The sequence below is a fragment of the Lacerta agilis genome, chromosome 6, assembly GCF_009819535.1.
Source record: "Lacerta agilis isolate rLacAgi1 chromosome 6, rLacAgi1.pri, whole genome shotgun sequence".
Taxonomy (NCBI): domain Eukaryota; kingdom Metazoa; phylum Chordata; class Lepidosauria; order Squamata; family Lacertidae; genus Lacerta; species Lacerta agilis.
In genome coordinates, this window is record NC_046317.1 from 30,595,962 (window position 1) to 30,617,120 (window position 21,159).

The 21,159-nt window shown below is 40.8% G+C and overlaps 1 protein-coding gene across 3 annotated transcripts in view; it reads right to left on the reverse strand.

Annotated features, from left to right (window-relative positions):
* The window catches only part of ST6GALNAC3 (ST6 N-acetylgalactosaminide alpha-2,6-sialyltransferase 3), a 254,469-nt gene that overhangs the window by 80,872 nt on the left and 152,438 nt on the right, over positions 1–21,159 (reverse strand). For all 3 annotated transcript variants that reach the window (XM_033151791.1, XM_033151792.1, XM_033151790.1), the window contains one exon: positions 911–1,320. In XM_033151791.1, the coding sequence (XP_033007682.1) occupies positions 911–1,320 (410 nt within the window). The remainder of the gene's footprint in view (positions 1–910; positions 1,321–21,159) is intronic.

A 21,159-nucleotide genomic window follows, 5' to 3' on the forward strand; every position in this document is an offset into this window, starting at 1 on the left:
ATCTGTTTTGGAATGTGAGAGGTTGGTGGACATTAGCTCCTTAACAGAGGTTGGTTTTAGCCTCTTCCACCAACTAATATTAATGACTGGTTTTAAATGCTTTGGTTATTTGCATCACAAACTTGTTTGCAGCTCATTCCTGATCGCTTTTCCCCACCACCAGGTAGTTAAAAATTGAGATAATCTTGTGGTAGAAATACTTTGTTTCTCAAGATCAACTAACATCCAAGTGTCATTAGAGGCTTGTCAGGCTAGAAATATGTTATAGCAATACACTGGTGGTGCACAGCATGTATACAGTTGATATTTTAGGAAAAAACCTCCCTGGTTCCAAGTCAAGTTTTACATTTCTGTACTATAGGAGAGGCATTTGGCTTCCCTGTAACTTGGTTTGCAGCAAAATCAGTGCACTGTTTAAGGCAACAATGGAACAGTGCACTGTTTAAGGCAACAAAGGGCTGTTGTTTCTCTGAGGAAACTGCAATATCTAGCTTAAGTAACAAAAGTAAGAAAAATTGAGAGTCTGAAACCGATAGAGTGAACAAATGTCTAAAGGTTTGGCAAGGCACACACAACCATTTCCCCTCACATATGGAGCTAAGTTATTCTTTGACAGCTTACCCAGTGGCTCAGATTCAGAACACACTTCACTGTCACATTCAAGGCCTCTCAATGGAGTGAGGAGCTGAAAGTATAACATATGGAACATGGCAAAAGAGTCAATATGGCCTAGTGGACAACACTGACTTTGAACCAAAAATCATAAGTTTGAGTCCTGTCCCTGCAATGGACACATTTCAATGGCCTTCAGCAAATTACTTAATTGTGGGCATGTACAGTAAACAACTGAACAATGGCATATCCTTTTTTGACATTGGTATAAGTTTTCAATCTGCCAGGCAGGACTTACCTATCTTTCCCTGTTTCCTTCTTAAATACTTCATCACAGTAACTCATGCGCTTCTCTGTTGTCACATAGATTTTTGCCCCAGGGTAGCTGTCCACTGTCTTCTTCAGCATGTTGTACACAATGCCACTGCCATCCTTCCTCATGTTTCGAAAAGGTCCCCAGATGACATAAACTGTACTGTTGGTTTCCTTGAAAAAATATTCGGGATTCTTAAGCAGAAGGGGAACACTGGTGTGGGAGACGACTCTCACTGTGGTCCGTTTCCCAACATCTTCTTCATAGCCCTTGGTGGGAGCGTTGTTCATCCTCCAGATACAGGAGGACTGGTCAATTTCAAATCCTACTTTCTGTTCAGACATCTGACCTGAATTTGAAATGATGGCACACAGGTCACAGTCCAGTTGTAGAGGCTGGTGAGGGAGAAAGAGAAGAGAACAAAAATCAACTGTCAGTCTCTGGGACAGACCACTTCCCAGAAATCTGTGCTCCTGTCTCATCATGTGACAAAGCATGTTACCCAACCCAGTGCCTGCGTGGCACCAGAAACAAATCAACCAACATTTCAGGTGGTTCAAGGGCAGAGCATTCTAAGACCGACACTGATACTGATTTGTCAATTATCAGCTTCTCTGTCACTGGATCAGTACCAACACTACAGAAACTAAAGAGAGTTGAGGTTAAGAGTCTCATACTACATAAAATGTCATTGCCTGGCCCCTAAAAACTGACAATGATGGTACCAGGCATATTTCTCTAGGGAGAGCATTCCACAGATGGGGTGCCACCATTGAAAAAGCCCGTTCTCATGTACCAGTTAGTTATAGGGGAGGAAAAGAAGTTGAGACAGGCCAGGGGGGGAAATCTGGGATTAAAATTTAGTAAGATAGTCAATAAAATACCCATGGAAATATTAAAACCAAGGGAGGAATGAGGTTCTGTGGGATTCCATGCTGGAGCATGTCAGTTGTGCACCTAAAATCTGTGCAACCAGAAAAGTGCAGAGTGGAAGGGAGAACTTTGGAAGTTCAGAAATTATAGCATGTATATATACCGGTACATAGAGAAAGAGAGAGAGAGAGAAAATGAGAGGATTATAAATGCTAGAACCCTGTGAAGGATTTGAGGCAAATAATTTTACCTAGCCTATTAGAATGCAGACATGATTATTAGAAGACTAACATGATTACATACTGTTGTTAGATAATATGCATTTGCACTAGTGGTGTCTGGTTGGAAGAGTGCTGTAAAGAAAATAGAGAGGAAAGTACAACACAGTGGCAGCGAGGAGAAAAGGAGTCAACTCCCACGTGGCAAAGCAAGTGAAGCTATTTAATAACAGGATGACAACAAAGCCATCAGGGAGACTTTCTCCTGCTTATATTATCACTGAACATTGAATAAAATGTAATCTCTGCCCTCTGCAATTTTAAGTCAACTAGATAATAATTGTTTGCATTATACTGCACAAGATGCCTCCCCCCCCATTTTTTAAAGGTCTAGAAATGAAGGTATGTAATGTGTTTTTGGTAGAAAAGTTACTTTTTGGTCAGGGTGGTCTCTGCGGAAACTGTACTGGCTTGACAATATTGATCAAAAAGAATATGCGTACAGAGTTAATACATTCTAGAGATATAAAGGCTATTTATTATTAGCTCTGTGAGGAAAAGATCTATTACGGTCATTAGGGTGTTTAATAATAAATGGAGCAAAGTAATTTGCCACTGCCGGAATCATTTTTGTCATCTAATCATACTGCTGCCCAGGTACATCTTGTCAATATTGTAGTGTCTGTGTTATCTCTGAATTTAAGTATTTCATAATGACATGGTAATTATAAATCATTTGAAAAACATACCTTGTTAGCTATTGGCTGTTTTCGTGCATAATGCTAAGCCATTAAATGATGGCTAAGAAAACTGCAGAGCATCCACTGTGAAGTGCCTGACTCTGTCCGACTAAACTGTGGATAGGTGGAAGCTATCACAATAAGTTTCCTTGTAGGTGGTAGCTGGCTTGTCAGGGGTGGGAAGAGGGCAGGGTTGGACTGGCCATGGACCTGCTGGAGCTTAAGCTGATTCAACTACCAACAAGTGCCAATGAGCATGATCCTGTCAGCAAAACTATAGAGGATGGTTGTCTACTAATGCATGCTGTCTGTGATAGGATTTCCACTTGCACAATGGGACTTCCCCCATTCTTCCCTTCCCCAGGTGTCCTCCCTAAATCTGCTCCGTTGGGTTGGAGAAATGGATTTAGGGTGGCATGCAGAAGGAGCAGAATGGCAAAACATTTCATTGTAAAGCAGAAATATTTGTCCTGATGGAACCATTGCATCAGCAGTATGTTGGATCCACACAGAAGTTTCCTATCTTGTCCCTCACTTTCCACAACAATTGCTAAGAAGAAATAACAACGTAAAAAACCCTGAAGGAAAAAGGCCTCCTTATAGAAGACAGGTGGCACTGTGGGTTAAACCACAGAGCCTAGGGCTTGCCAATCAGAAGGTCGGTGGTTCGAATCCCCGCGACGGGGTGAGCTCCCGTTCTTCGGTCCCTGCTCCTGCCAACCTAGCAGTTTGAAAGCATGTTAAAGTGCAAGTAGATAAATAGATACTGCTCCGGTGGGAAGGTAAATGGCGTTTCCATGCGCTGCTCTGGTTTGCCAGAAGTGGCTTAGTCATGCTGGCCACATGACCTGGAAGCTGTACGCCGGCTCCCTCAGCCAGTGAAGTGAGATGAGCGGCACAATCCCAGAGTCATCCGCAACTGGACCTAATGGTCAGGGGTCCCTTTACCTTTACTTTTATAGAAGAATGGGTCTCTGTACGCTTGTTTGGTTGTTGTTCACTGTTCATTTTCCTTTTTAAAAAATGTTCATATGGAATGTAACAAATCAATCTATTCTACTGAATATCTAGATATGTTCCCAGGAAGAATGGCAGCTTACGCATTTATTGACGCTGAGAAAGCTTTCGATAACGTCTCCTGGAGATTTCTTATGGAAATATTGGAAAGACTGGAATTAGGAATACCAATATTAAATGGAAGAAAAGCTATTCATCAAGACCAAAGGGCTAACTTGATAATAAATGGTGAGATGACTGAACACTTCCCCATACAGAAAGGTACACGTCAGGGATGTCCACTTTCCCCTCTCCTCTTTATACTCACATTGGAAATTTTAAATGAGGTTATAAGAAAGGAAGAAGGAATAAAGGGTATAACACTGGGTAAAAATGTATATAAAATTAGAGCATTTGCACATGACATGATAGTAATGGTAGAAGACCCAATAAATAGTATAATTAAATTTCTAGAGAAGATGGAAGAATTTGGAAGGGTAGCAGGATTTAAATTAAATAGAGAAAAAAACAAAGGTAATTATTAAAAATATGAATGAAAAGGGGAAAATAAATTTGGAAAAAACAAGCAGTCTGCAAATTGTTAAAAAAACAAAATATTTGGGGATTTATATAACAATGAAGAATATAAATCTTTTTGAGGATAATTATATAAAAACATGGAAAGAAATAAGACACAAATTAGAAATTTGACAGAGATTAAATTTATCAATGTGGGGGAGAATTTCTACAATTAAAATGAGTATATTGCCAAAAATGCTCTTTTTGTTTCAAATGATTCTGGTAATTAGTAAATACAATATATCTGAAAAATGGAAAAAGGACATATCTAGATTTGTATGGCAGGGGAAAAAAACCCACGAATAAAATATAAATTATTAACAGACATTAAAGAGAGGGGTGGATTTGGACTTCTGGATTGGGAAATTACCAGGCAGTATGTTTAGGATGGATAAAAGACTGGATTATGTTGGGAAAAACAGAGATGTTAGACCTCGAAGGATGGAACAACTGCTTTGGCTGGCATGCCTATTTGATTTACGATAAAACGGCAGTAAATAGGGACTTTTTGAACCACATAATTAGGAGATCTCTATATAAAGTTTGGTCAACTTATAGATGGTTGTTGGAACCTAAGATCTCATGGTGGGTTTCTCCACTAGAAGTGGTGGTGGTAAAAAAGTTCCAGTTACAGGTGGGTAGCCGTGTTGGTCTGCCATAGTCAAAACAAAATCAAAAATTCTTTCCAGTAGCACCTTAGAGACCAACTGAGTTTGTTCTTGGTATGAGCTTTCGTGTGCATGCACACTTCTTCAGATACCAACTATCTGAAGATTCTACTATCTGAAGAAGTGTGCATGCACACGAAAGCTCATACCAAGAACAAACTCAGTTGGTCTCTAAGGTGCTACTGGAAAGAATTTTTGATTTTGGTGGTAAAAAAGATCGGACATGGATAGAGGGAAGTGTGAGGGATGGGAGGGGGAAAGGGTTTTTTCTTTCTTTTTTTTAGGTTTGTTTGAATATATTGAATATATATTGTTTGTTTTGAATTGTCAGGTTTTTTTCCTCTTGTCTAGTTTTGTATCACTTAAATGTTTAAATAAAGGTGTTTGTTTTTTTAAATCAACCTACTGGAACATTGCCTTCCCCCTTTATATTGTATTGTGGCTATCATTTTGTAAAATCTAGCTCAACAATTTGTGCAGTCATGTACCATCTAAGAAGGGATTTCTGCACCTGAGAGTGGTGAAGTAGAAAGGTTGGTCTGGTTCAACTGCCTCTTCTGGGGTCAAACTTGTGTTTGCAAACACCAAGAAGAGGGTGTGTGTGTACTCACACGTGATCTACACACACACACACTGCCAAAATATACAAGAAATAGAATTGTTGTTTGTATATGCTTAGGTCAAACATTAACTGGATAAAAGGAAATCCATTTTTAAAGAGCACCTATTTCCATCAAAATAAATTCAGTTCAAGCCTTTATTACTGATCATCCAAATGCTTGAGAAGCCTTCTAGATTAAAGCTTTTGCCACCTTAAATATCTGTCACATCCTACTGGATCTGCTGTTGGCTTTATTACCGGTATTTGACCCACTCTAGGTTTGCTTGTTTGGTGTCTTGACTTCAGGATTTGCACAGCTGTGTCACCACCACCATCTGTTGCTACAAAGCTGATGAGCAATAATAATGTCAGTGGGACTGATGTGGAATAGTGATTCTGCCAGAGAATTTTGAACTCAATGTGGATTAATGTGGCCTGTTTACAAACTGATGTTTTAATCAGTTTACTACGCTTATTTATTTATAATCATGACTCAATCTACAATGGCTTTTCCAGAGCTTTTTCTCAATATTGATGTTTCTTGCATGAAGAGAAGGTGCCATCTGTGATCGATAGTACACACTGGCAGCTTCATACAAGCAAGACTGTCATTGAGATACTTGAGGATATCAAATTAAGCACTTTATTTTTTTAATATACTCAAAGGCTGTACCTGCCAAAAGGGATTGCCATATTGATGCTCATCACTTAAATGATGCAAAGTAGTAACTTAAATGAAATATGTTCTGAAGACTTCCTTTCTATTGCTTCTAGAAGCAGGAAAATCTCCATAAAATTGAGTGAGTGTTCCTAGTTGAACTCTTGTGTGTTATCTTAGGATACTACGGACATATATTCTCCCTGGAGGAATTAATGTTATGCCCCAATTGTAGAGAATTCATATACAAATTTATATTCACATAAAGTGATAATCAACTGAGTAACACTCAGAGCACACTCACTGAAATCAATGGCAGTGATGGACTTAAGTCCATTGTTTCCAGTGAGTTTACCCTGACTATGACTTAAGTCAGGTACCAACTATAACATTTCCCATGAGTCGGTGGACAAAGCCAAAACGACTATTTGAGGAAAATTCCTATCTGTTATAGCAGACATGGGGGCAGAATCTGTCATCTTAATAGATGGGCAGGACCACTCACCCTTGACACCCAACTTCAAAGGAAATAATGGAGAGTGTACTCCCAAATCTTTGCTTTGTTCCTTTGGAGTCACATTTAAACACAAGCTGCCAGGGTTTGTTTCTTTTCCCCTCCCAAGGAAAATTCCTGCTGAAAGGGGCTTGCAGTTAACATCAAGCAGCTGATTAGTGCTTACTGCAAACCCTGGTGAGATTGGCTGTGAGATTCCTGAGTGCAGTCAATCCCAGCAGAGTTTGCAGCTGAAATTGATTCAAACCCCACTTTGGCCAGGCATCGGCTGCACTTGGGAGTTGCCACTTGGGAGCAGCAGTCCCAGTGGGCTTTGCATTTGACACCAAGTTTATTTTTTTCCATATGCAAGTCATACTAGCCACGGAACAATGGAATGCACTTTAAGGCTCCTAGTTGTTCCTTTGCAGGCATGTCTTTATCAGCCTCACATCTGACACCCTACATGCCAGCTTCTCATTAGCACAATGGTAACATTACATAAAACAGAAATTCTGGAATTGGTTGCATCATAATAATTTCCCCCTGCAGCATCTGAAATGAACAATGACTTCTAGTGAAAAAGGGGAGGCAAGAAAATGTTCAAGCAGCCATTGTCCATAATGTAAAGTCCAAGGAAATATTTCTGGAAGTATTACTCATATTAAATGATGCCTAAAAACCACTCTGAAAAATACGACCAGCATAGCTGTTCATGCACAATAACCAGCCATTGCATACACTTGCTTGTTTGGACTACTCTTACAGAAATGAATTTTGGCTTGCGTGCATGTAATAACAAGCACACCCAGCCCCTCAGCAAGACACATCAGCATGGCCCCCTCTCCTTGTGAACCCCATGTTATTGCTCCTGCTTTCCCTGATACCAACACTAAAGCAAGCCAACTTTTCAAGAGCTAAATCCCTCCCTTGAAAAGCTCTGATCCTCCAGGAATCGTTGTATCTGTTCAAAACGCAACACTAAGATACTGAGATGTCTTTGAATGTCTTCCTGTCATCTTGTTTGACTGCAGAACCATGCTGTTGAGCAGAACTACTGAAGATGCTGCAACTCTGATTCATTCTGGGTATACTGTATATAGAAAAGACCCATCCTTTTTTAAAAAAATGCAACATGTATCAATTGCAGAGAACTTACATTTAAATCCGTAAAGGAACAATGGAATGTTTGACCTTTCCGTTTTCCACTAGAGCTTGCGGTCAATAGAAAGCATAATTAAAACGGTGAATTAGGACTTGAAAAACAATGAGATTTCCCTTGCAAAGAGATAGCTATGTAATAAAGGTCACTTATGAAGCAATTCCAATTATTAAACCTTTGCATTTAGCATTGAAGCTGCTCCACAAAATCAAAGGTTACACTATTAAATAATGAAAGAAACCAAACCGGAAAAGGTCATCGGCAAAACTAACTAGCACTTTCTAACAGCTGCTGCGTATTTACTGATGTGTGTTACCAAATGGACACAGTGGTGTGAATACACATGATTTCTATTGTGAAAAGAAGAATAAACAATGAATTTGGTCCAAAAGATTAAAAGGGACCGGCCCTATCCTCATTTCCTCAGTAGAAGAGTCGTCTTTCAATGTTCTGTGTTTTGCATAGAAAATGAGCCTTATGATTAAATTATCATGGACATTCAGAAAATTCAAAATTGAACCATTTCTGTTGCTATCTTAATTATGGGAATTTCTTTCTTTTTTGTAATTTAGAAACAATGCAATATTAATCCTCTTAATGTTTGAGAGGGGCAATTATTAACAAGTCACACCACACATTAATTTACTCCTCTAATTTGAGATTCCCTTGTAATTATTCAATTTGCATGGATTCTAACAATGCAGGTACCAAAGCTCTAGAGATGCATACTTCATTTTAGTGCTATTTATTCTTCAGCTCTTCCAGAATATCATCAGATTTTTTTTTCATTTTGGAGAACGCAACATGTTTAATGATACCAGGTGGGAATAGCATTTGCCTTGATTCTTCCTGATGTTCTTTTGAGGTCTCTCAAATGAAAGATACAAAAGAGCCATTAACTGTCTGGCATTGCTTTTATTGCTTCCCTGTGTCTTATAAGCAAAAGGGAAAAAAGTATTTTAATTTTCTTGTTTCAGGAATAATTAGCCAAGCTGTTTCCATCCACACATAGTTACTTTCCACAGACCTCAACCTGGGACAAAGACTTTGTAGGCAAGAAAGCTCAGCATATTTTAGAAGGCAAGGATGCTGCATTTGCTTGCATGTTCACAAACCCGATGTTCCAATTTAGTGTGGCTCCCAGGAGCACTATATATAAATCACAAACTATAACCAACACGAATGCACATACACACACAGACACAAGCTGGATCTGATTACTTATGTGCGAGTTTCAGTCCCCTGTTCCTCCTACTACAGCAAGCGAGTTGGCTCCAGGCCTCACACTGCAGAAAGCATCCCTGTCTTCATAAAATTTAATGTTCAGAATCATCAAACTTTTAACACTTGGAAATTATTTAACAATAAGCAAATTGTCAGCCTGGGTTTCAGTTTCCAGAACAAGTGCAACATGATGGTCCTTTGCAAAGCAGTTCCTGCAAACTGAACGATCAGGAAAATCCATTGTTACTGGCAAAGCAAAGGCAATTGGCATTATCAAGCAGCAGAAACAGACTTTCAATTCAGCATAAGTCAGATAAAGTTTTATCTTACTGAAGTTCAGATTCATACTCGCTATTGCAACCATAGTGGCTTGCAATAAAGAAAGTTCAACACACAAAAGTCAAAGTCAAATTTAAAGCAGAAAAAATGAGCAACAATTAAACTGAGGCAGCAGCATTAAAACTTCTGCATAAACAGCATAAAACAGCAGGACATTTATTAAAAGCTAGTCTGAATTTTTAGGGGGAAAATCTCTGTTCCTGACATTTAGCAGATGGCAGAGTGTTTGGTGATTCTGTACTGGGAGAGAGTCCCACAATCATAGAGCCACCATTACAAATATGTTCCTGTGTCTTGCATGTGACATTACATATGGCTCATGTGACACCATACATGGATTAGGACAGAGAGCAGAGCCTCTAGTACAGTCTTAAAGGTCTGACAAGTAAAGTGATGAATACACATATCTACTGATTATTCAGACTTCAATCTGGCTACTTTTAGAGCAACAGTTTCAATTATCACAGCCCATGCTGAATGCCAGGGAATGACATCATAGACTCCTAAATTTAATGTGATGCTATCTTAGGTGTGTCAGGAAACGTGTCCACACTTACCTGACAAATGTGTCTACTAGAAATATTATGGCTGGGAAAACGTTAGCTAAATAATTGGTGCTTTCAATGCGAGTGGAAATGTTTCCAAATGAAGGTGGTATCTCACTGAGAAACTGCCATTCTACCATCTACCAATATCTACTATTCAAAATCTCAGTGCAACATATATAACTTTAAAAGGTGGTTTGGGGCCAAATTAGATGTGACATTAATGTAAGTTTGTAGCTGCTGGGGGGCAGAGAGGGGAGGTTTCTAATGACTAGGACTAACCCTTTCCTCCCCTTCTGCAATCTTGATGAAAGACACTTGCTACCTCCCTATGCTGTTTGCATGGGGGGGGGGATTCCCACTATGGAACCAATGGGAGCTTCCAGCCAAATCCACATAAAAGTGATTTTTAGCCTCCTCTCCTGCTGCAATCCAAAGTATTATGCACTACCCCCACCCACTATACCGGACTGCTATTTGCATTAAACACTAGCACACTAAATACAAAGACATATTTAATGTCAAGTCTGGCATGGCTTCTAACCTCTTGCTGAAATCACAGCATTCAGGGTACAACATACATGTGCATCCTATTGATTACACACACAACTGCATGCACCATTGAGTACCTACATATGTCCTAGGGAACCTTGTCTTTTAGTCCATGGGCCACGTTTTCTCACGGGGGAAACTTTGGGGGCTGCCAGAAGTGGATGGAACCAGAGGCAAGCATGAGAGAGGGTGTGTGAGTTTTGAGAGCCGGCTAGAAAAACCTGAGGTTTCCTATCCTGCCAGACCCCCCAATTCACACACACAGGCTGACTTCATTTGGAAATGGATATAGATTACATTAGTTTAGTCCTATGCTGAATGTATTTTCCCAGTTGTCATGGACTTCCATCTATGTTGACTTCTCCCAAACCTTAGCAAAACAACATCTATTCATCATCTGAAGAGTGACTTCTATTTCTACAGACTACCTGCCTGTGGCTGCTGGGACAAGCATGTAGTTGGGAAACAACCCTTTCCCCTAAAAATAAAGATTCCCACATCCTGTTTGCCTCTCAAAATTTAATAAATTGCTTTTTCTAGAACATCTCTCATTTCACCAGAATGCCTTAGTTCATGATGGAAACAAGTAAAGAGATTGTCCGAGTCATTGATATAAAACACACACCCCAACACAAACAGCATACAACATTTGGATAATTCTTGGGCTGCACAGTATTAGTTCGGGAACTGGGAGTCATTCCAAACAAATGTTGCATGTGGAAGCCAAGAGGCCATTCATCTTAAAAGCCACCATGTTGCTCACCTGCCCCTCATTAGCATTGCACGGCTGTTCAGGCAAAGCCAACAATAATATGCCATTTGAGCAAGAAGCTGTTCTATCAAATTGTACTAAGTATGCTAAACAAAGAGCAATCAGCCTTTGAATATGGGACAGCCGCCACTTCCCAAAAACACCTACCGGTACTTAAAGCTTTTTAAGCCACTTTCTTTAATTTGTTTGCAAGAATATTGCTCCAAAAAACTCAGTGCTACTTAGGTGTAGCGTGCTGGGTCCAGTTAGTAGTAGGTAGTATTGGACGAATGTCCTATTGCAAAAGCTTTTCACATGATCATTAGTAACATAATTAAATACGCTTTAGAAATCAGGAAAGGGAAAAGGCTTTCCCACCCCTCCTCCCGGTGCCAGTTATATTTGGTTGACAAACAGCAGAAAACACCAGGAGGCGAAATGTCAGTTGCGACTGATGGGTACATGGTGAGAAGGAACATACTGTTAGAACATAGTCTGAATTGCGAATGATTCTCAACAGGAGAGGACCAAAATAGTTTCTCACCTCTAGTATCTCACCGCGCAGCACAATACTCTTCCATCATACACCATGTAAACCTTTCTTAGAAAGCGTGTTACACAATGGAGACCCAATGCCAGGCTGACTTTGCCTTGCCTTCACTAAACAATAGCCAGCTAGGTATCAATGGGGCAAAGAATGCATGCGATGTTCCCATCTGCAGCAAACACAGAGCAGAACCCCCATTGCACAAACATCAATTATTCAGAATTCCCAATAACTGCAATCCATTTTGCATTCCTTACTTGACCTCCATGAGCAATGCAACCCGGCAAGTGTACTTATCATTTGTATCCTCCCATGCTGGCTGTACAGATGAAGGGAAGTTATAAATATTTTACATATGTAACAAAAAATACCTTTTGGATACCACCCCCTCCACTGACAACCTCCATTTTTAATAAGTAAGGTTGCATTGCAAATTATAACTGTCAGGAATGCTTTGATGGTGTTTCCTGCTTGGCAGGGGGTTGGACTGGATGGCCCTTGTGGTCTCTTCCAACTCTATGATTCTATGATTCTAACTGCATCTGCAGCATACCTCTGAATACCACAATCTGGGAACCACAAGTGGAAAGAGTGATGTTGCACTTAGGTCCTGCTTAAGGTCTTCCCATAGGGATCTGGTTGGCTCCTGTGAGAACAGGATGCTTGTCTAGATGGACCTTACGTTGTTTTCCTATCTCAGTGACTGGAAATTGCTGAGATAGGGTCTTTTTTACTCCCATAAACCTGTAGCACCAGGTGTTGTTGGAATCCAGCTCCCATCAGCCCCAGTTAGCAAGGGCCAATATTCAGGGATTATGGGAGTTACAGTCAAAACAACATCCAGAGGGGCACAGATTCCCACTCCTGCCCTAGGAGATGGCCAATCCCCTGACATGAAGTAAAAAAGGAGTTTAGCTTGCCTTTCTGTTATGAGTGAACCCTTCAGACTTCCTAATGCAAATTAAGACTTCCTAGTGCACATTATTAACATGAGAACTGTGCAGAAGTAAGAGTCATATTTATTGTATTTGTTTTGGTGGGGGAATGGAATGGTGTACCTTGCCTCTGTTCTTATATGCATTCAGCATAGCTTGTAACAGAGCATACTGCATGAGCATAGATATAGTACATGTGACTAGGGATTCAACTGCAGGGTTCTATATGCATGTAGTCCAGCCTTCACTTACCTGGAGTCCTCTGGATTTTTTGGACTACAACTCCTATCAGTCCCATCTAGTTGTAGTCTGAAACACCCGGAGAGCACCAGGTTGGCCAAAAAAGAAAGCAGTCTCTCAGAAATGATGCTGAACGTGATGATACCCCTCACTTCTCCAAGGGTATTCCTAACCAAGCTCATAAGGTCTGTGCAGCCTTGCAACGCTTGAACCACAGTCGTGCTTATAATTAGGGCAGTTAAAAGAGAGCTTTTCCCTACCAGGTAGTTTGAGAGAAAATAACTTTTGAGAAAGGATGGTTCTGTTAGGAATCAGAGAGAAGAGTGAGGGATAGATAACACAATTATTCTGGGTTGGTGGTTGTTCTTTTAATCTGGACGAGTCAAGGGTGTACATGCATATTTCCCTAAGATGGGAATGAATGTTATAAAATACATAATCCACGCTGAGGGATGTCACACAAGCAAAGGGGATGTTTTGATCACAGCATTCGCCACATGCCTGAAGATTCTAAGGACCTCGAAATTCCATGGTCTAGGAAACCCAAACAATCTCCACAGTTCCTGAAGCAAGAAGGAATCTAACCCCACACCCTGCTTTTAGAAACTGTTAGTCCCCAAAACAGGTCAAGCATCCTGCCTTCTCCTTTTGGTCCACTGAAGTGCAAAACAAACCAGGCAAATGGTAGACAACCCAAACCCACAAATAAAAGTGCCAGGAACTCAGAGGGGCCCTGACATGATTGGGTGTGCCTCCACTATTGCTGCTAGTTTCACAGTTGAACAGGGCAATGAGGCCATATAATTGCATCTGTACTGAAAGGCATGACCCTCCTGTTCTCTAACACACGAGAGAGAGAGAGAGAGAGAGAGAGAGAGAGAGAGAGAGAGGCAAACTGCACTCAAGTAGGACGTACTTGTGAGTTCATGCTAGGCTAGGGATGCAGAACATGGACCCCTCCAGAGATTGTTAGATTTTGACTCTCATCAGTCCCAGCTAACACGGCCAATGGCCAGGAATGGCAGTTACCAGTGTGGTGTAGTGGTTAAGAGCGGTAGACTCGTAATCTGGGGAACCGGGTTCGTGTCTACACTCCTCCACATGCAGCTGCTGGGTGACCTTGGGCTAGTCACACTTCTCTGAAGTCTCTCAGCCCCACTCACCTCACAGAGTGTTTGTTGTGGGGGAGGAAGGGAAAGGAGAATGTTAGCCGCTTTGAGACTCCTTCGGGTAGTGAAAAGCGGGATATCAAATCCAAACTCTTCTTCTTCTTCTTCTTCTTCTTCTTCTTCTTCTTCTTCTTCTTCTTCTTCTTCTTCGTCTTCTTCCCCATTCCTAAGCTACGCATTGTCCACAACTGGAAGCAATGTAAGAGCCCACCATTTCCAATAATGATATTTCAGTGACAAAACTGGTAAATATTATAGATTTCATTACTGTGTGGTGGGTAGACAATTATTATTTGGAATGTTGAACAGTGCCAGCAGAACAAGCAGTTTTTGGAGGATTAATTAAATCAGCCCAACTCATGTCTGTGAAAGAAAAACTCCAACCTATTTCCAAACATACCAGTCAGGTGGACCCTGATCATCAGCAAATCCTCATGTGCCATGCTGTCCATGGGTGTGTGTGTGTTCGCGCGCGCACGTCTGCACACACACATCTATACCGCTCAGCACACTCTCTCTAGGAACTTATCTGATTGACCTCTACATAACCAAAGCCCATCTTATCTCCTTACAAGAATGTGAGTGGATTTTCCCCTGCAAAAAATAAATCACTTGAATATTTCCAAAATGAGCTCTACCTCTTGCTTCGGGTCAATTTATTCGTGATCTGATCTAAGAAAGGGAAGTAAGATTAAGAAGCAAACCTTGCAAATAAATTAAACTGCAGACTTGGCTATTGAAGCTGGAAGTGGGAAATACAGATCCCCAAGAACTGGGAACAAGCCACAAAGTAACCTCTAATTCATTGCTTTCTAAACTCATTATTTAATTTAGTTATTCTTGGAAGGCCAGCTAACAGATTGTTTTGTATGCATGGACAGAAAGTGATAAGCTAAAATGTTAATTATCTGTTTTTTCCTGAAATGAAATTAATCCATGTCAAGAATAACAAAAAGGATTATTATAGTAATATTATGCCTGCAGTGTTTTTTAAAAATGCATTTTGTCCAAAACAACAACAACCCACAAACAAACTTTAATAAGATGCTGAAGTCCTATGTTTTTAATTACTAGGCATTTTTATCTTTTAAGAAAACACATGCACACCACTGGCCATTATGTACCTTTCTGCTTCCCTCACTGTCATACTGGGACTGTTTGTAGTGCATTTAAATGGTTGAACAAGGCTTGAAAAGCATGCTTTCCACAGATACTTAAGAACTTGCTGCAAAATATCTTTTTATACTCTAGATCCAATAATTAAAATTCTTTTGAAAAAGTCTAAAATGAAAGCTTCACTTACCGTATGTTAGTCTTACCAACAAAAACCAAGATCCCAGACTATTGGTTCCTTTCCCTAACTCCCACACACCTGAAGTCTAAATGCTTCAACATCTAGGTGATGTTTATTGTAGGGGGGCACCCTTATGGCAGATTTATTTTGTATTCATTAAAATTAAAATTACAATTGATATTCAGACGCAGATATTCACACCCTAAGGACCAACCCAAGACATTTTTGATGCTTCGAGTGAAGGACAACATGGTGCTCCTCATTCCAGGTACATCTTCAGCTGAGAAAGCTGCTGCACTTTGCCTAATGACAGGGACTGGCCTGGGTAGGGAACAGTGGCAAAATGCTGGAGGGCAAAGCTGTATGAACTACTGTCATGTGCCCCTTAAACTAATCTGCTGCTTTCATATGTGGTGAAAGAATCTGTCAGTCTGGTCAGCTTCTGTGCATGGAATAAGGAGGGCACACCATCTTGTCCTTTGCTTCTGGCACCATCCAGCCCACCCTTTCACCCTACTTGCATTTGAGTAAGCCTGCAGATGGGACGTTGGTATGTGCACTTCCTGTACCTCACCCGGTCTTCCCTCTCACATTGATTCAAATAACTTGCACCAAACAGTGTAGAAAAGAAGATCAGGTGGGGATGAGGGAGGAAACAAAGATCTCCCATTTAGCCTACCCCAGAAGAAGAAGAGTTTGGATTTGATATCCCGCTTTTCACTACCCGAAGGAGTCTCAAAGCGGCTAACATTCTCCTTTCCCTTCCTCCCCCACAACAAACACTCTGTGAGGTGAGTGGGGCTGAGAGACTTCAGGGAAGTGTGACTAGCCCAAGGTCACCCAGCAGCTGCATGTGGAGGAGTGGAGACGCGAACCCGGTTCCCCAGATAACGAGTCTACCGCTCTTAACCACTACACCACACTGGCTCTCATGGCCCCAGGGTGCATGAACAGAGGCACACAAGGGAAACACGACCCCCTCATCTGCTGGTATTGTGCCTTTGGTTTACTGGATTGTGTCCGGTGTTTTAAGCCACTACAAATTATTAATACATACTGTTGAGTGCAACTCCTCATTAGAAAAGGCAAGCCTACTAATATGGCACACAAAGCTGTACTGTGTGTCTGGCCTATTGTATTTAACTTAACAGTTGAAAGTGTTAGGCGTGAGGAAATTCACATTTACAAATGCTAAATAACTGGCTAGGTAGGGCCCACTTAGAGCCAAGCCACACTTAGCCTCAGAGGCATTAAATATGGTGGGGCTGTGGGAGTGAAACTTGTGGTCCTTACATGCACCTACCCCAAAAGTAAACTATTTTGTAGGATCACACCTATTTTGTAGGATTACATGTGCAAAAACATGTAATTAAAATTATAGGCTGAACATAGGCTCAATACTCAACACAGCTTGGGCGCTATGACTGGCATGCAGGGCCAGCCAATGAGATAGTTCTCTAGGAAGGAAATGCTGGTTGCTATAGAAACCGGCAGATGGCATGGATTATTTGAAGCACCAGGAGGCAGTGGGCAAAGCATGGCGCAGCCAGTTCCATACAAACACAGGACTGCAAAGCCGATAGTCACTTCAGTGACGCCTGCAACCTGTTTGTGCATTGAGACAGCCATCTGTTCAGTCACCTTGTATTTGTGCTTGCTGAGACACTCCACACCTCCACTACCACCTCCCGGGGCCTAAAAGTACCAGGAGGAGGAGGTTTTGACCTATAAAGCCTTAAACGGCTCAGGACCTCAATACCTCAAGGGCTGCCTCTCTCCATATGAACCTGCTTGGACCCTGAGATCATCTCCTGAGGCTCTTCTTTGTGTGCCTCCTCCACAAGCAGTGGCTCCCCATTTGTGGAATGCTCTCCTCATGGAAGTTAAACTGGGGGCTTCATTATACACCTTTAGGCAACAGATGAAAATGTTACTCTGTAACCAGGCCTTTGGCTGATTGACATCCGATGCCTCTTTAAAATATGTCGTGAAAGTGGGGTCATTGGATTGTCTTTGTTTTTATTATGTATTTTGTGGTTTTTGTATTGTGATTTTATGTTGTGAACTACCCTGAGATCTATGGGTATAGGGCAGAATACAATTTTAATAATAACTTTATCAAAAATACCTACTGCCAGCTTCCTACGTACTGGATTTATTCATTATGATATTGATCCAGCATCTACCTTTCTAATAAAAAGACACCCCAAAAGGTAGCTTATAACAATAACATTCGATGTTACACAGTGTTACCTTATCTGAGGTCCTCTGTATTCATACTTAGTCACAAGTTTGCAGTATTCACAACAAATTAAGCAATGAGATGCAGTTATTCAGTGGGAAGATATGTCCTGATAAAGCACAGTGTCTTGGTTCATAGTCTCTGCTTGGACTTTGCCACTAAAAGTTAGCAGACTCTCCTTCAAACCAATCTCCTTTGGGCCTCCCATTTGGATGGGAGGATCTGTGTTATGCCACAATGCTTCCACAGAGCTCTGAGTAGCTGTAATGTGCAAAAAGGATGACAACCATGAAGTCCTAAATGATGGCTGATTCTCTGTAAATAATGAAGCAAAAACAATTTCACCCTGAAGTTAGGCAAAGCGCCAAAATGAATCTGTGGGAGGTTGATTTGAAAGGAAAATGTATAAACAACCAGTAAGCCCTTAAAAATTATTCTTCTGCTGCTTTATTATTGGCTCTCTTTTTTGTAAGCCATGTTTCATCTTGCACTCCTCATTATCTAAAAAGCAGGGGATTCTAAGGGGAGTGAAACACAATGAATTTCTCCCTCCTGAGAATAAATAATAATAATAATAATAATAATAATAATAATAATAATAATAATAATAATAATAATAATAATAATAATACAAATAAGAAATCTCCGACAAAAATTCAAGCTTGGATATGCTTGAATGTGGAGCTTCCATACACACTGGAGCTATCAACGTTACAGAAAAGGAAAGGTGTGTGTGTGTGTGTGTGTGTGTGTGACACACCCACATGTGTGTCAAGATGATTTAAAAGTGCATTATAAAAACAGATTTAAAAAGTACAAAAAAATAGCTGAAGATAGGGTCTAAAACAGTAGAAAATGAACATCTAAGGTGGGGACATTTTTATCCAATTGGAAAAACTTGTCAAAAACAAATATGTCTTCAATTGTTTCTGGAAAGTACAGACAGGAGTCACTTGTTACATCTCAGCAGGAATATGTTCCACAGAACAGCACAACCACACTAAAAGCCCTGCTCCAGGTTACTGTGAGGTGGGCTTCTGATATTTTGGGGACTTGACTAGCTTAAAATAGTCAGACCTTGCAAAGATACTACATTTCATTACTTCCTCGGAAGGGGCTTGGCAGTGGGTGAGGTGAAGGGACATTGGGGCACTGCAGGTGCCCCAGTAATACCAAACTGGCACTCCCGTGCTGTGCATGAGTCACTCTGACCTCACCTCTGCCGTGCTCCTGATATATCCAGTAAACAGCAGTGACAGCCCACCCAGCTGGCTTTTCCTGGCCATGCTCTCTGGGGTTGATGGGAGCTAGAGGTCCACAACATCACAAGGACTACAGGTTAGCTGTCCCACAACAAAACTACATTAAAATAGCAGTTAGATGCAAACACACATTTGAAGTATCATGTATTTTGGCTGCAAGTGATTGCAATGCTTTTTCCAAAAGAGTAAGAAACATTTTGGAACAACTCCTTATTTGCGAATGTGGGAAGTCAATGCTCATTGTTGCATCATACACCAAATTCTCACCAAGAATGTATGTTATTGCATAGCTAGCATGAAGAGTTCTGTCTATATTAAAGCAAAAGTCAACGAAACAACCCTAAGGCCATCAACCAAAAAGGCATGCACCTAGCCTGGGGAACAGGAAGTCATGGTTAAAAGGATGTATTCAGTACGAGACCAGGACGTGACATGTATTACATTGTGGGGACACACACACACACACACACACACACACACACACACACACACAATGCAATCAGAAGAGGAAAGCTGCAACTGTGACATCATAGATTGGTATGGAAGATTGTGAAAAATAACTTATCTAGGATGCAAAATAAATTGCAAATAAAACTGTGCTTATCCCAACTTTACTAGCAGTGAGGGTGTTCTGGCAGCCGAAATAATATGAATTCTGCCACACAATCATTGCAGAAACGCTACAGCCACCCCTTCCCCCACCCTCTCCCCCAAGGAGCAATAATGAAAAAATAGAAGTCCTGTGGTGCTTTTCCTCTGTTGGGCCCACTCACAAATTCATAGCACAGCATGAAGGTTATTAAAATCCCATATGTGAGAACTACACATAGCATGAAGAGATATGAATTGGCATTCCATACAGATAATGCTATCTAATGGCCAAAAACAAGTAGTGTGGTTTTCATTTTTATTCAGGGTGCATTTGAAAAGGGCAAAGCACCCAGCAGCTGCTCTAAGCAACCTGTTCGCTCAAAGGTTTGCCTCTCTTCCTTCACCTATGCATTACTAAGCTAAATGCAGAAAGCAGAGCTCTTATCTTGGCAGACATGGTTATTCCCACGATACCTTTCACTGGTACCTGTTTGACATGAATTGGATTAAATGTTGTTTGGGAAAGCCTGATATGGTGACAAACTATTCAGCGCAGTTGCTTTTCTATTCCCACTCATTTGTGCATATTTCAAATCAAAAGGTAATTAGCTGTGACAATCGCCGGTGTATTTCAGCAGGTTTACTACGGAGTATGCCATGTTTGAAAAAGATAATCAGTGCCCTAATTATTTAGCATCACTTTCACTACTGAAACAAAACAATTTGAATGCCTTGCTTGACTTTGTTTATGGAAAACAATTTTCTCTAGGGGGCGAGGGTACAGGGAGAGTCACAGAAACTGTTAGCCATTGTCCTGAGGTGCGGGGAAATAGTGACTTAAGAAGTTTTGTTCATTTTATTGTAACCATTTTCTAAACAAGCCTTCATCCTTATGGATTACAGGGTGGTGTGTAACACAGGTTTAAAATGCCTGGCATTAGTGGAAAGACTGCTGTGTCTTTGAATGTAGAGATGGACAAATCTGTCGATTTCGGTTTCTCTTATTTTCTCATCTTTCCAACCTTCAGTTCAATTCATCACGTTTCTATATGAGTTTGCAGCCCTTGTGAAAATCTGTCAGCTTTTTATTGCACATTTCTCCTAATATATACATTTCCCAAGCAAATTTATCTAGCACAATGCATTATTTTGATTAATGCATGCATCTTATATATCTCCCCCCCACACACATTATTTGGTTGGTGAAATGCAAAATTAAGATAATTTTGAAACATAGCTGCATTTTGGTTTGCATATTGCCTTGGGAAGTGCAAATTAGGGAGGTACACATTAAAATCTTATAAAGCCCACTGACCACAACTCCTTCCTTCTGATTCATGTGCATACAAACAATACTTCCAGACACAACCTTTGACATATAGCAAGGGGCTATGAGACTCTGGGCAAGCAGCTGAAGGTCCATGGGGCACAGGTGGTCTTTTCATCAGGAAGAAAGGGGGAAATGCTGGAAGTAAACCACTAGCTATACAGGTGGTGTCATCAGGAAGGGTTTGGCTTCTTGGACCATGAACTCTGCTTCCATAAGGGAGGACTT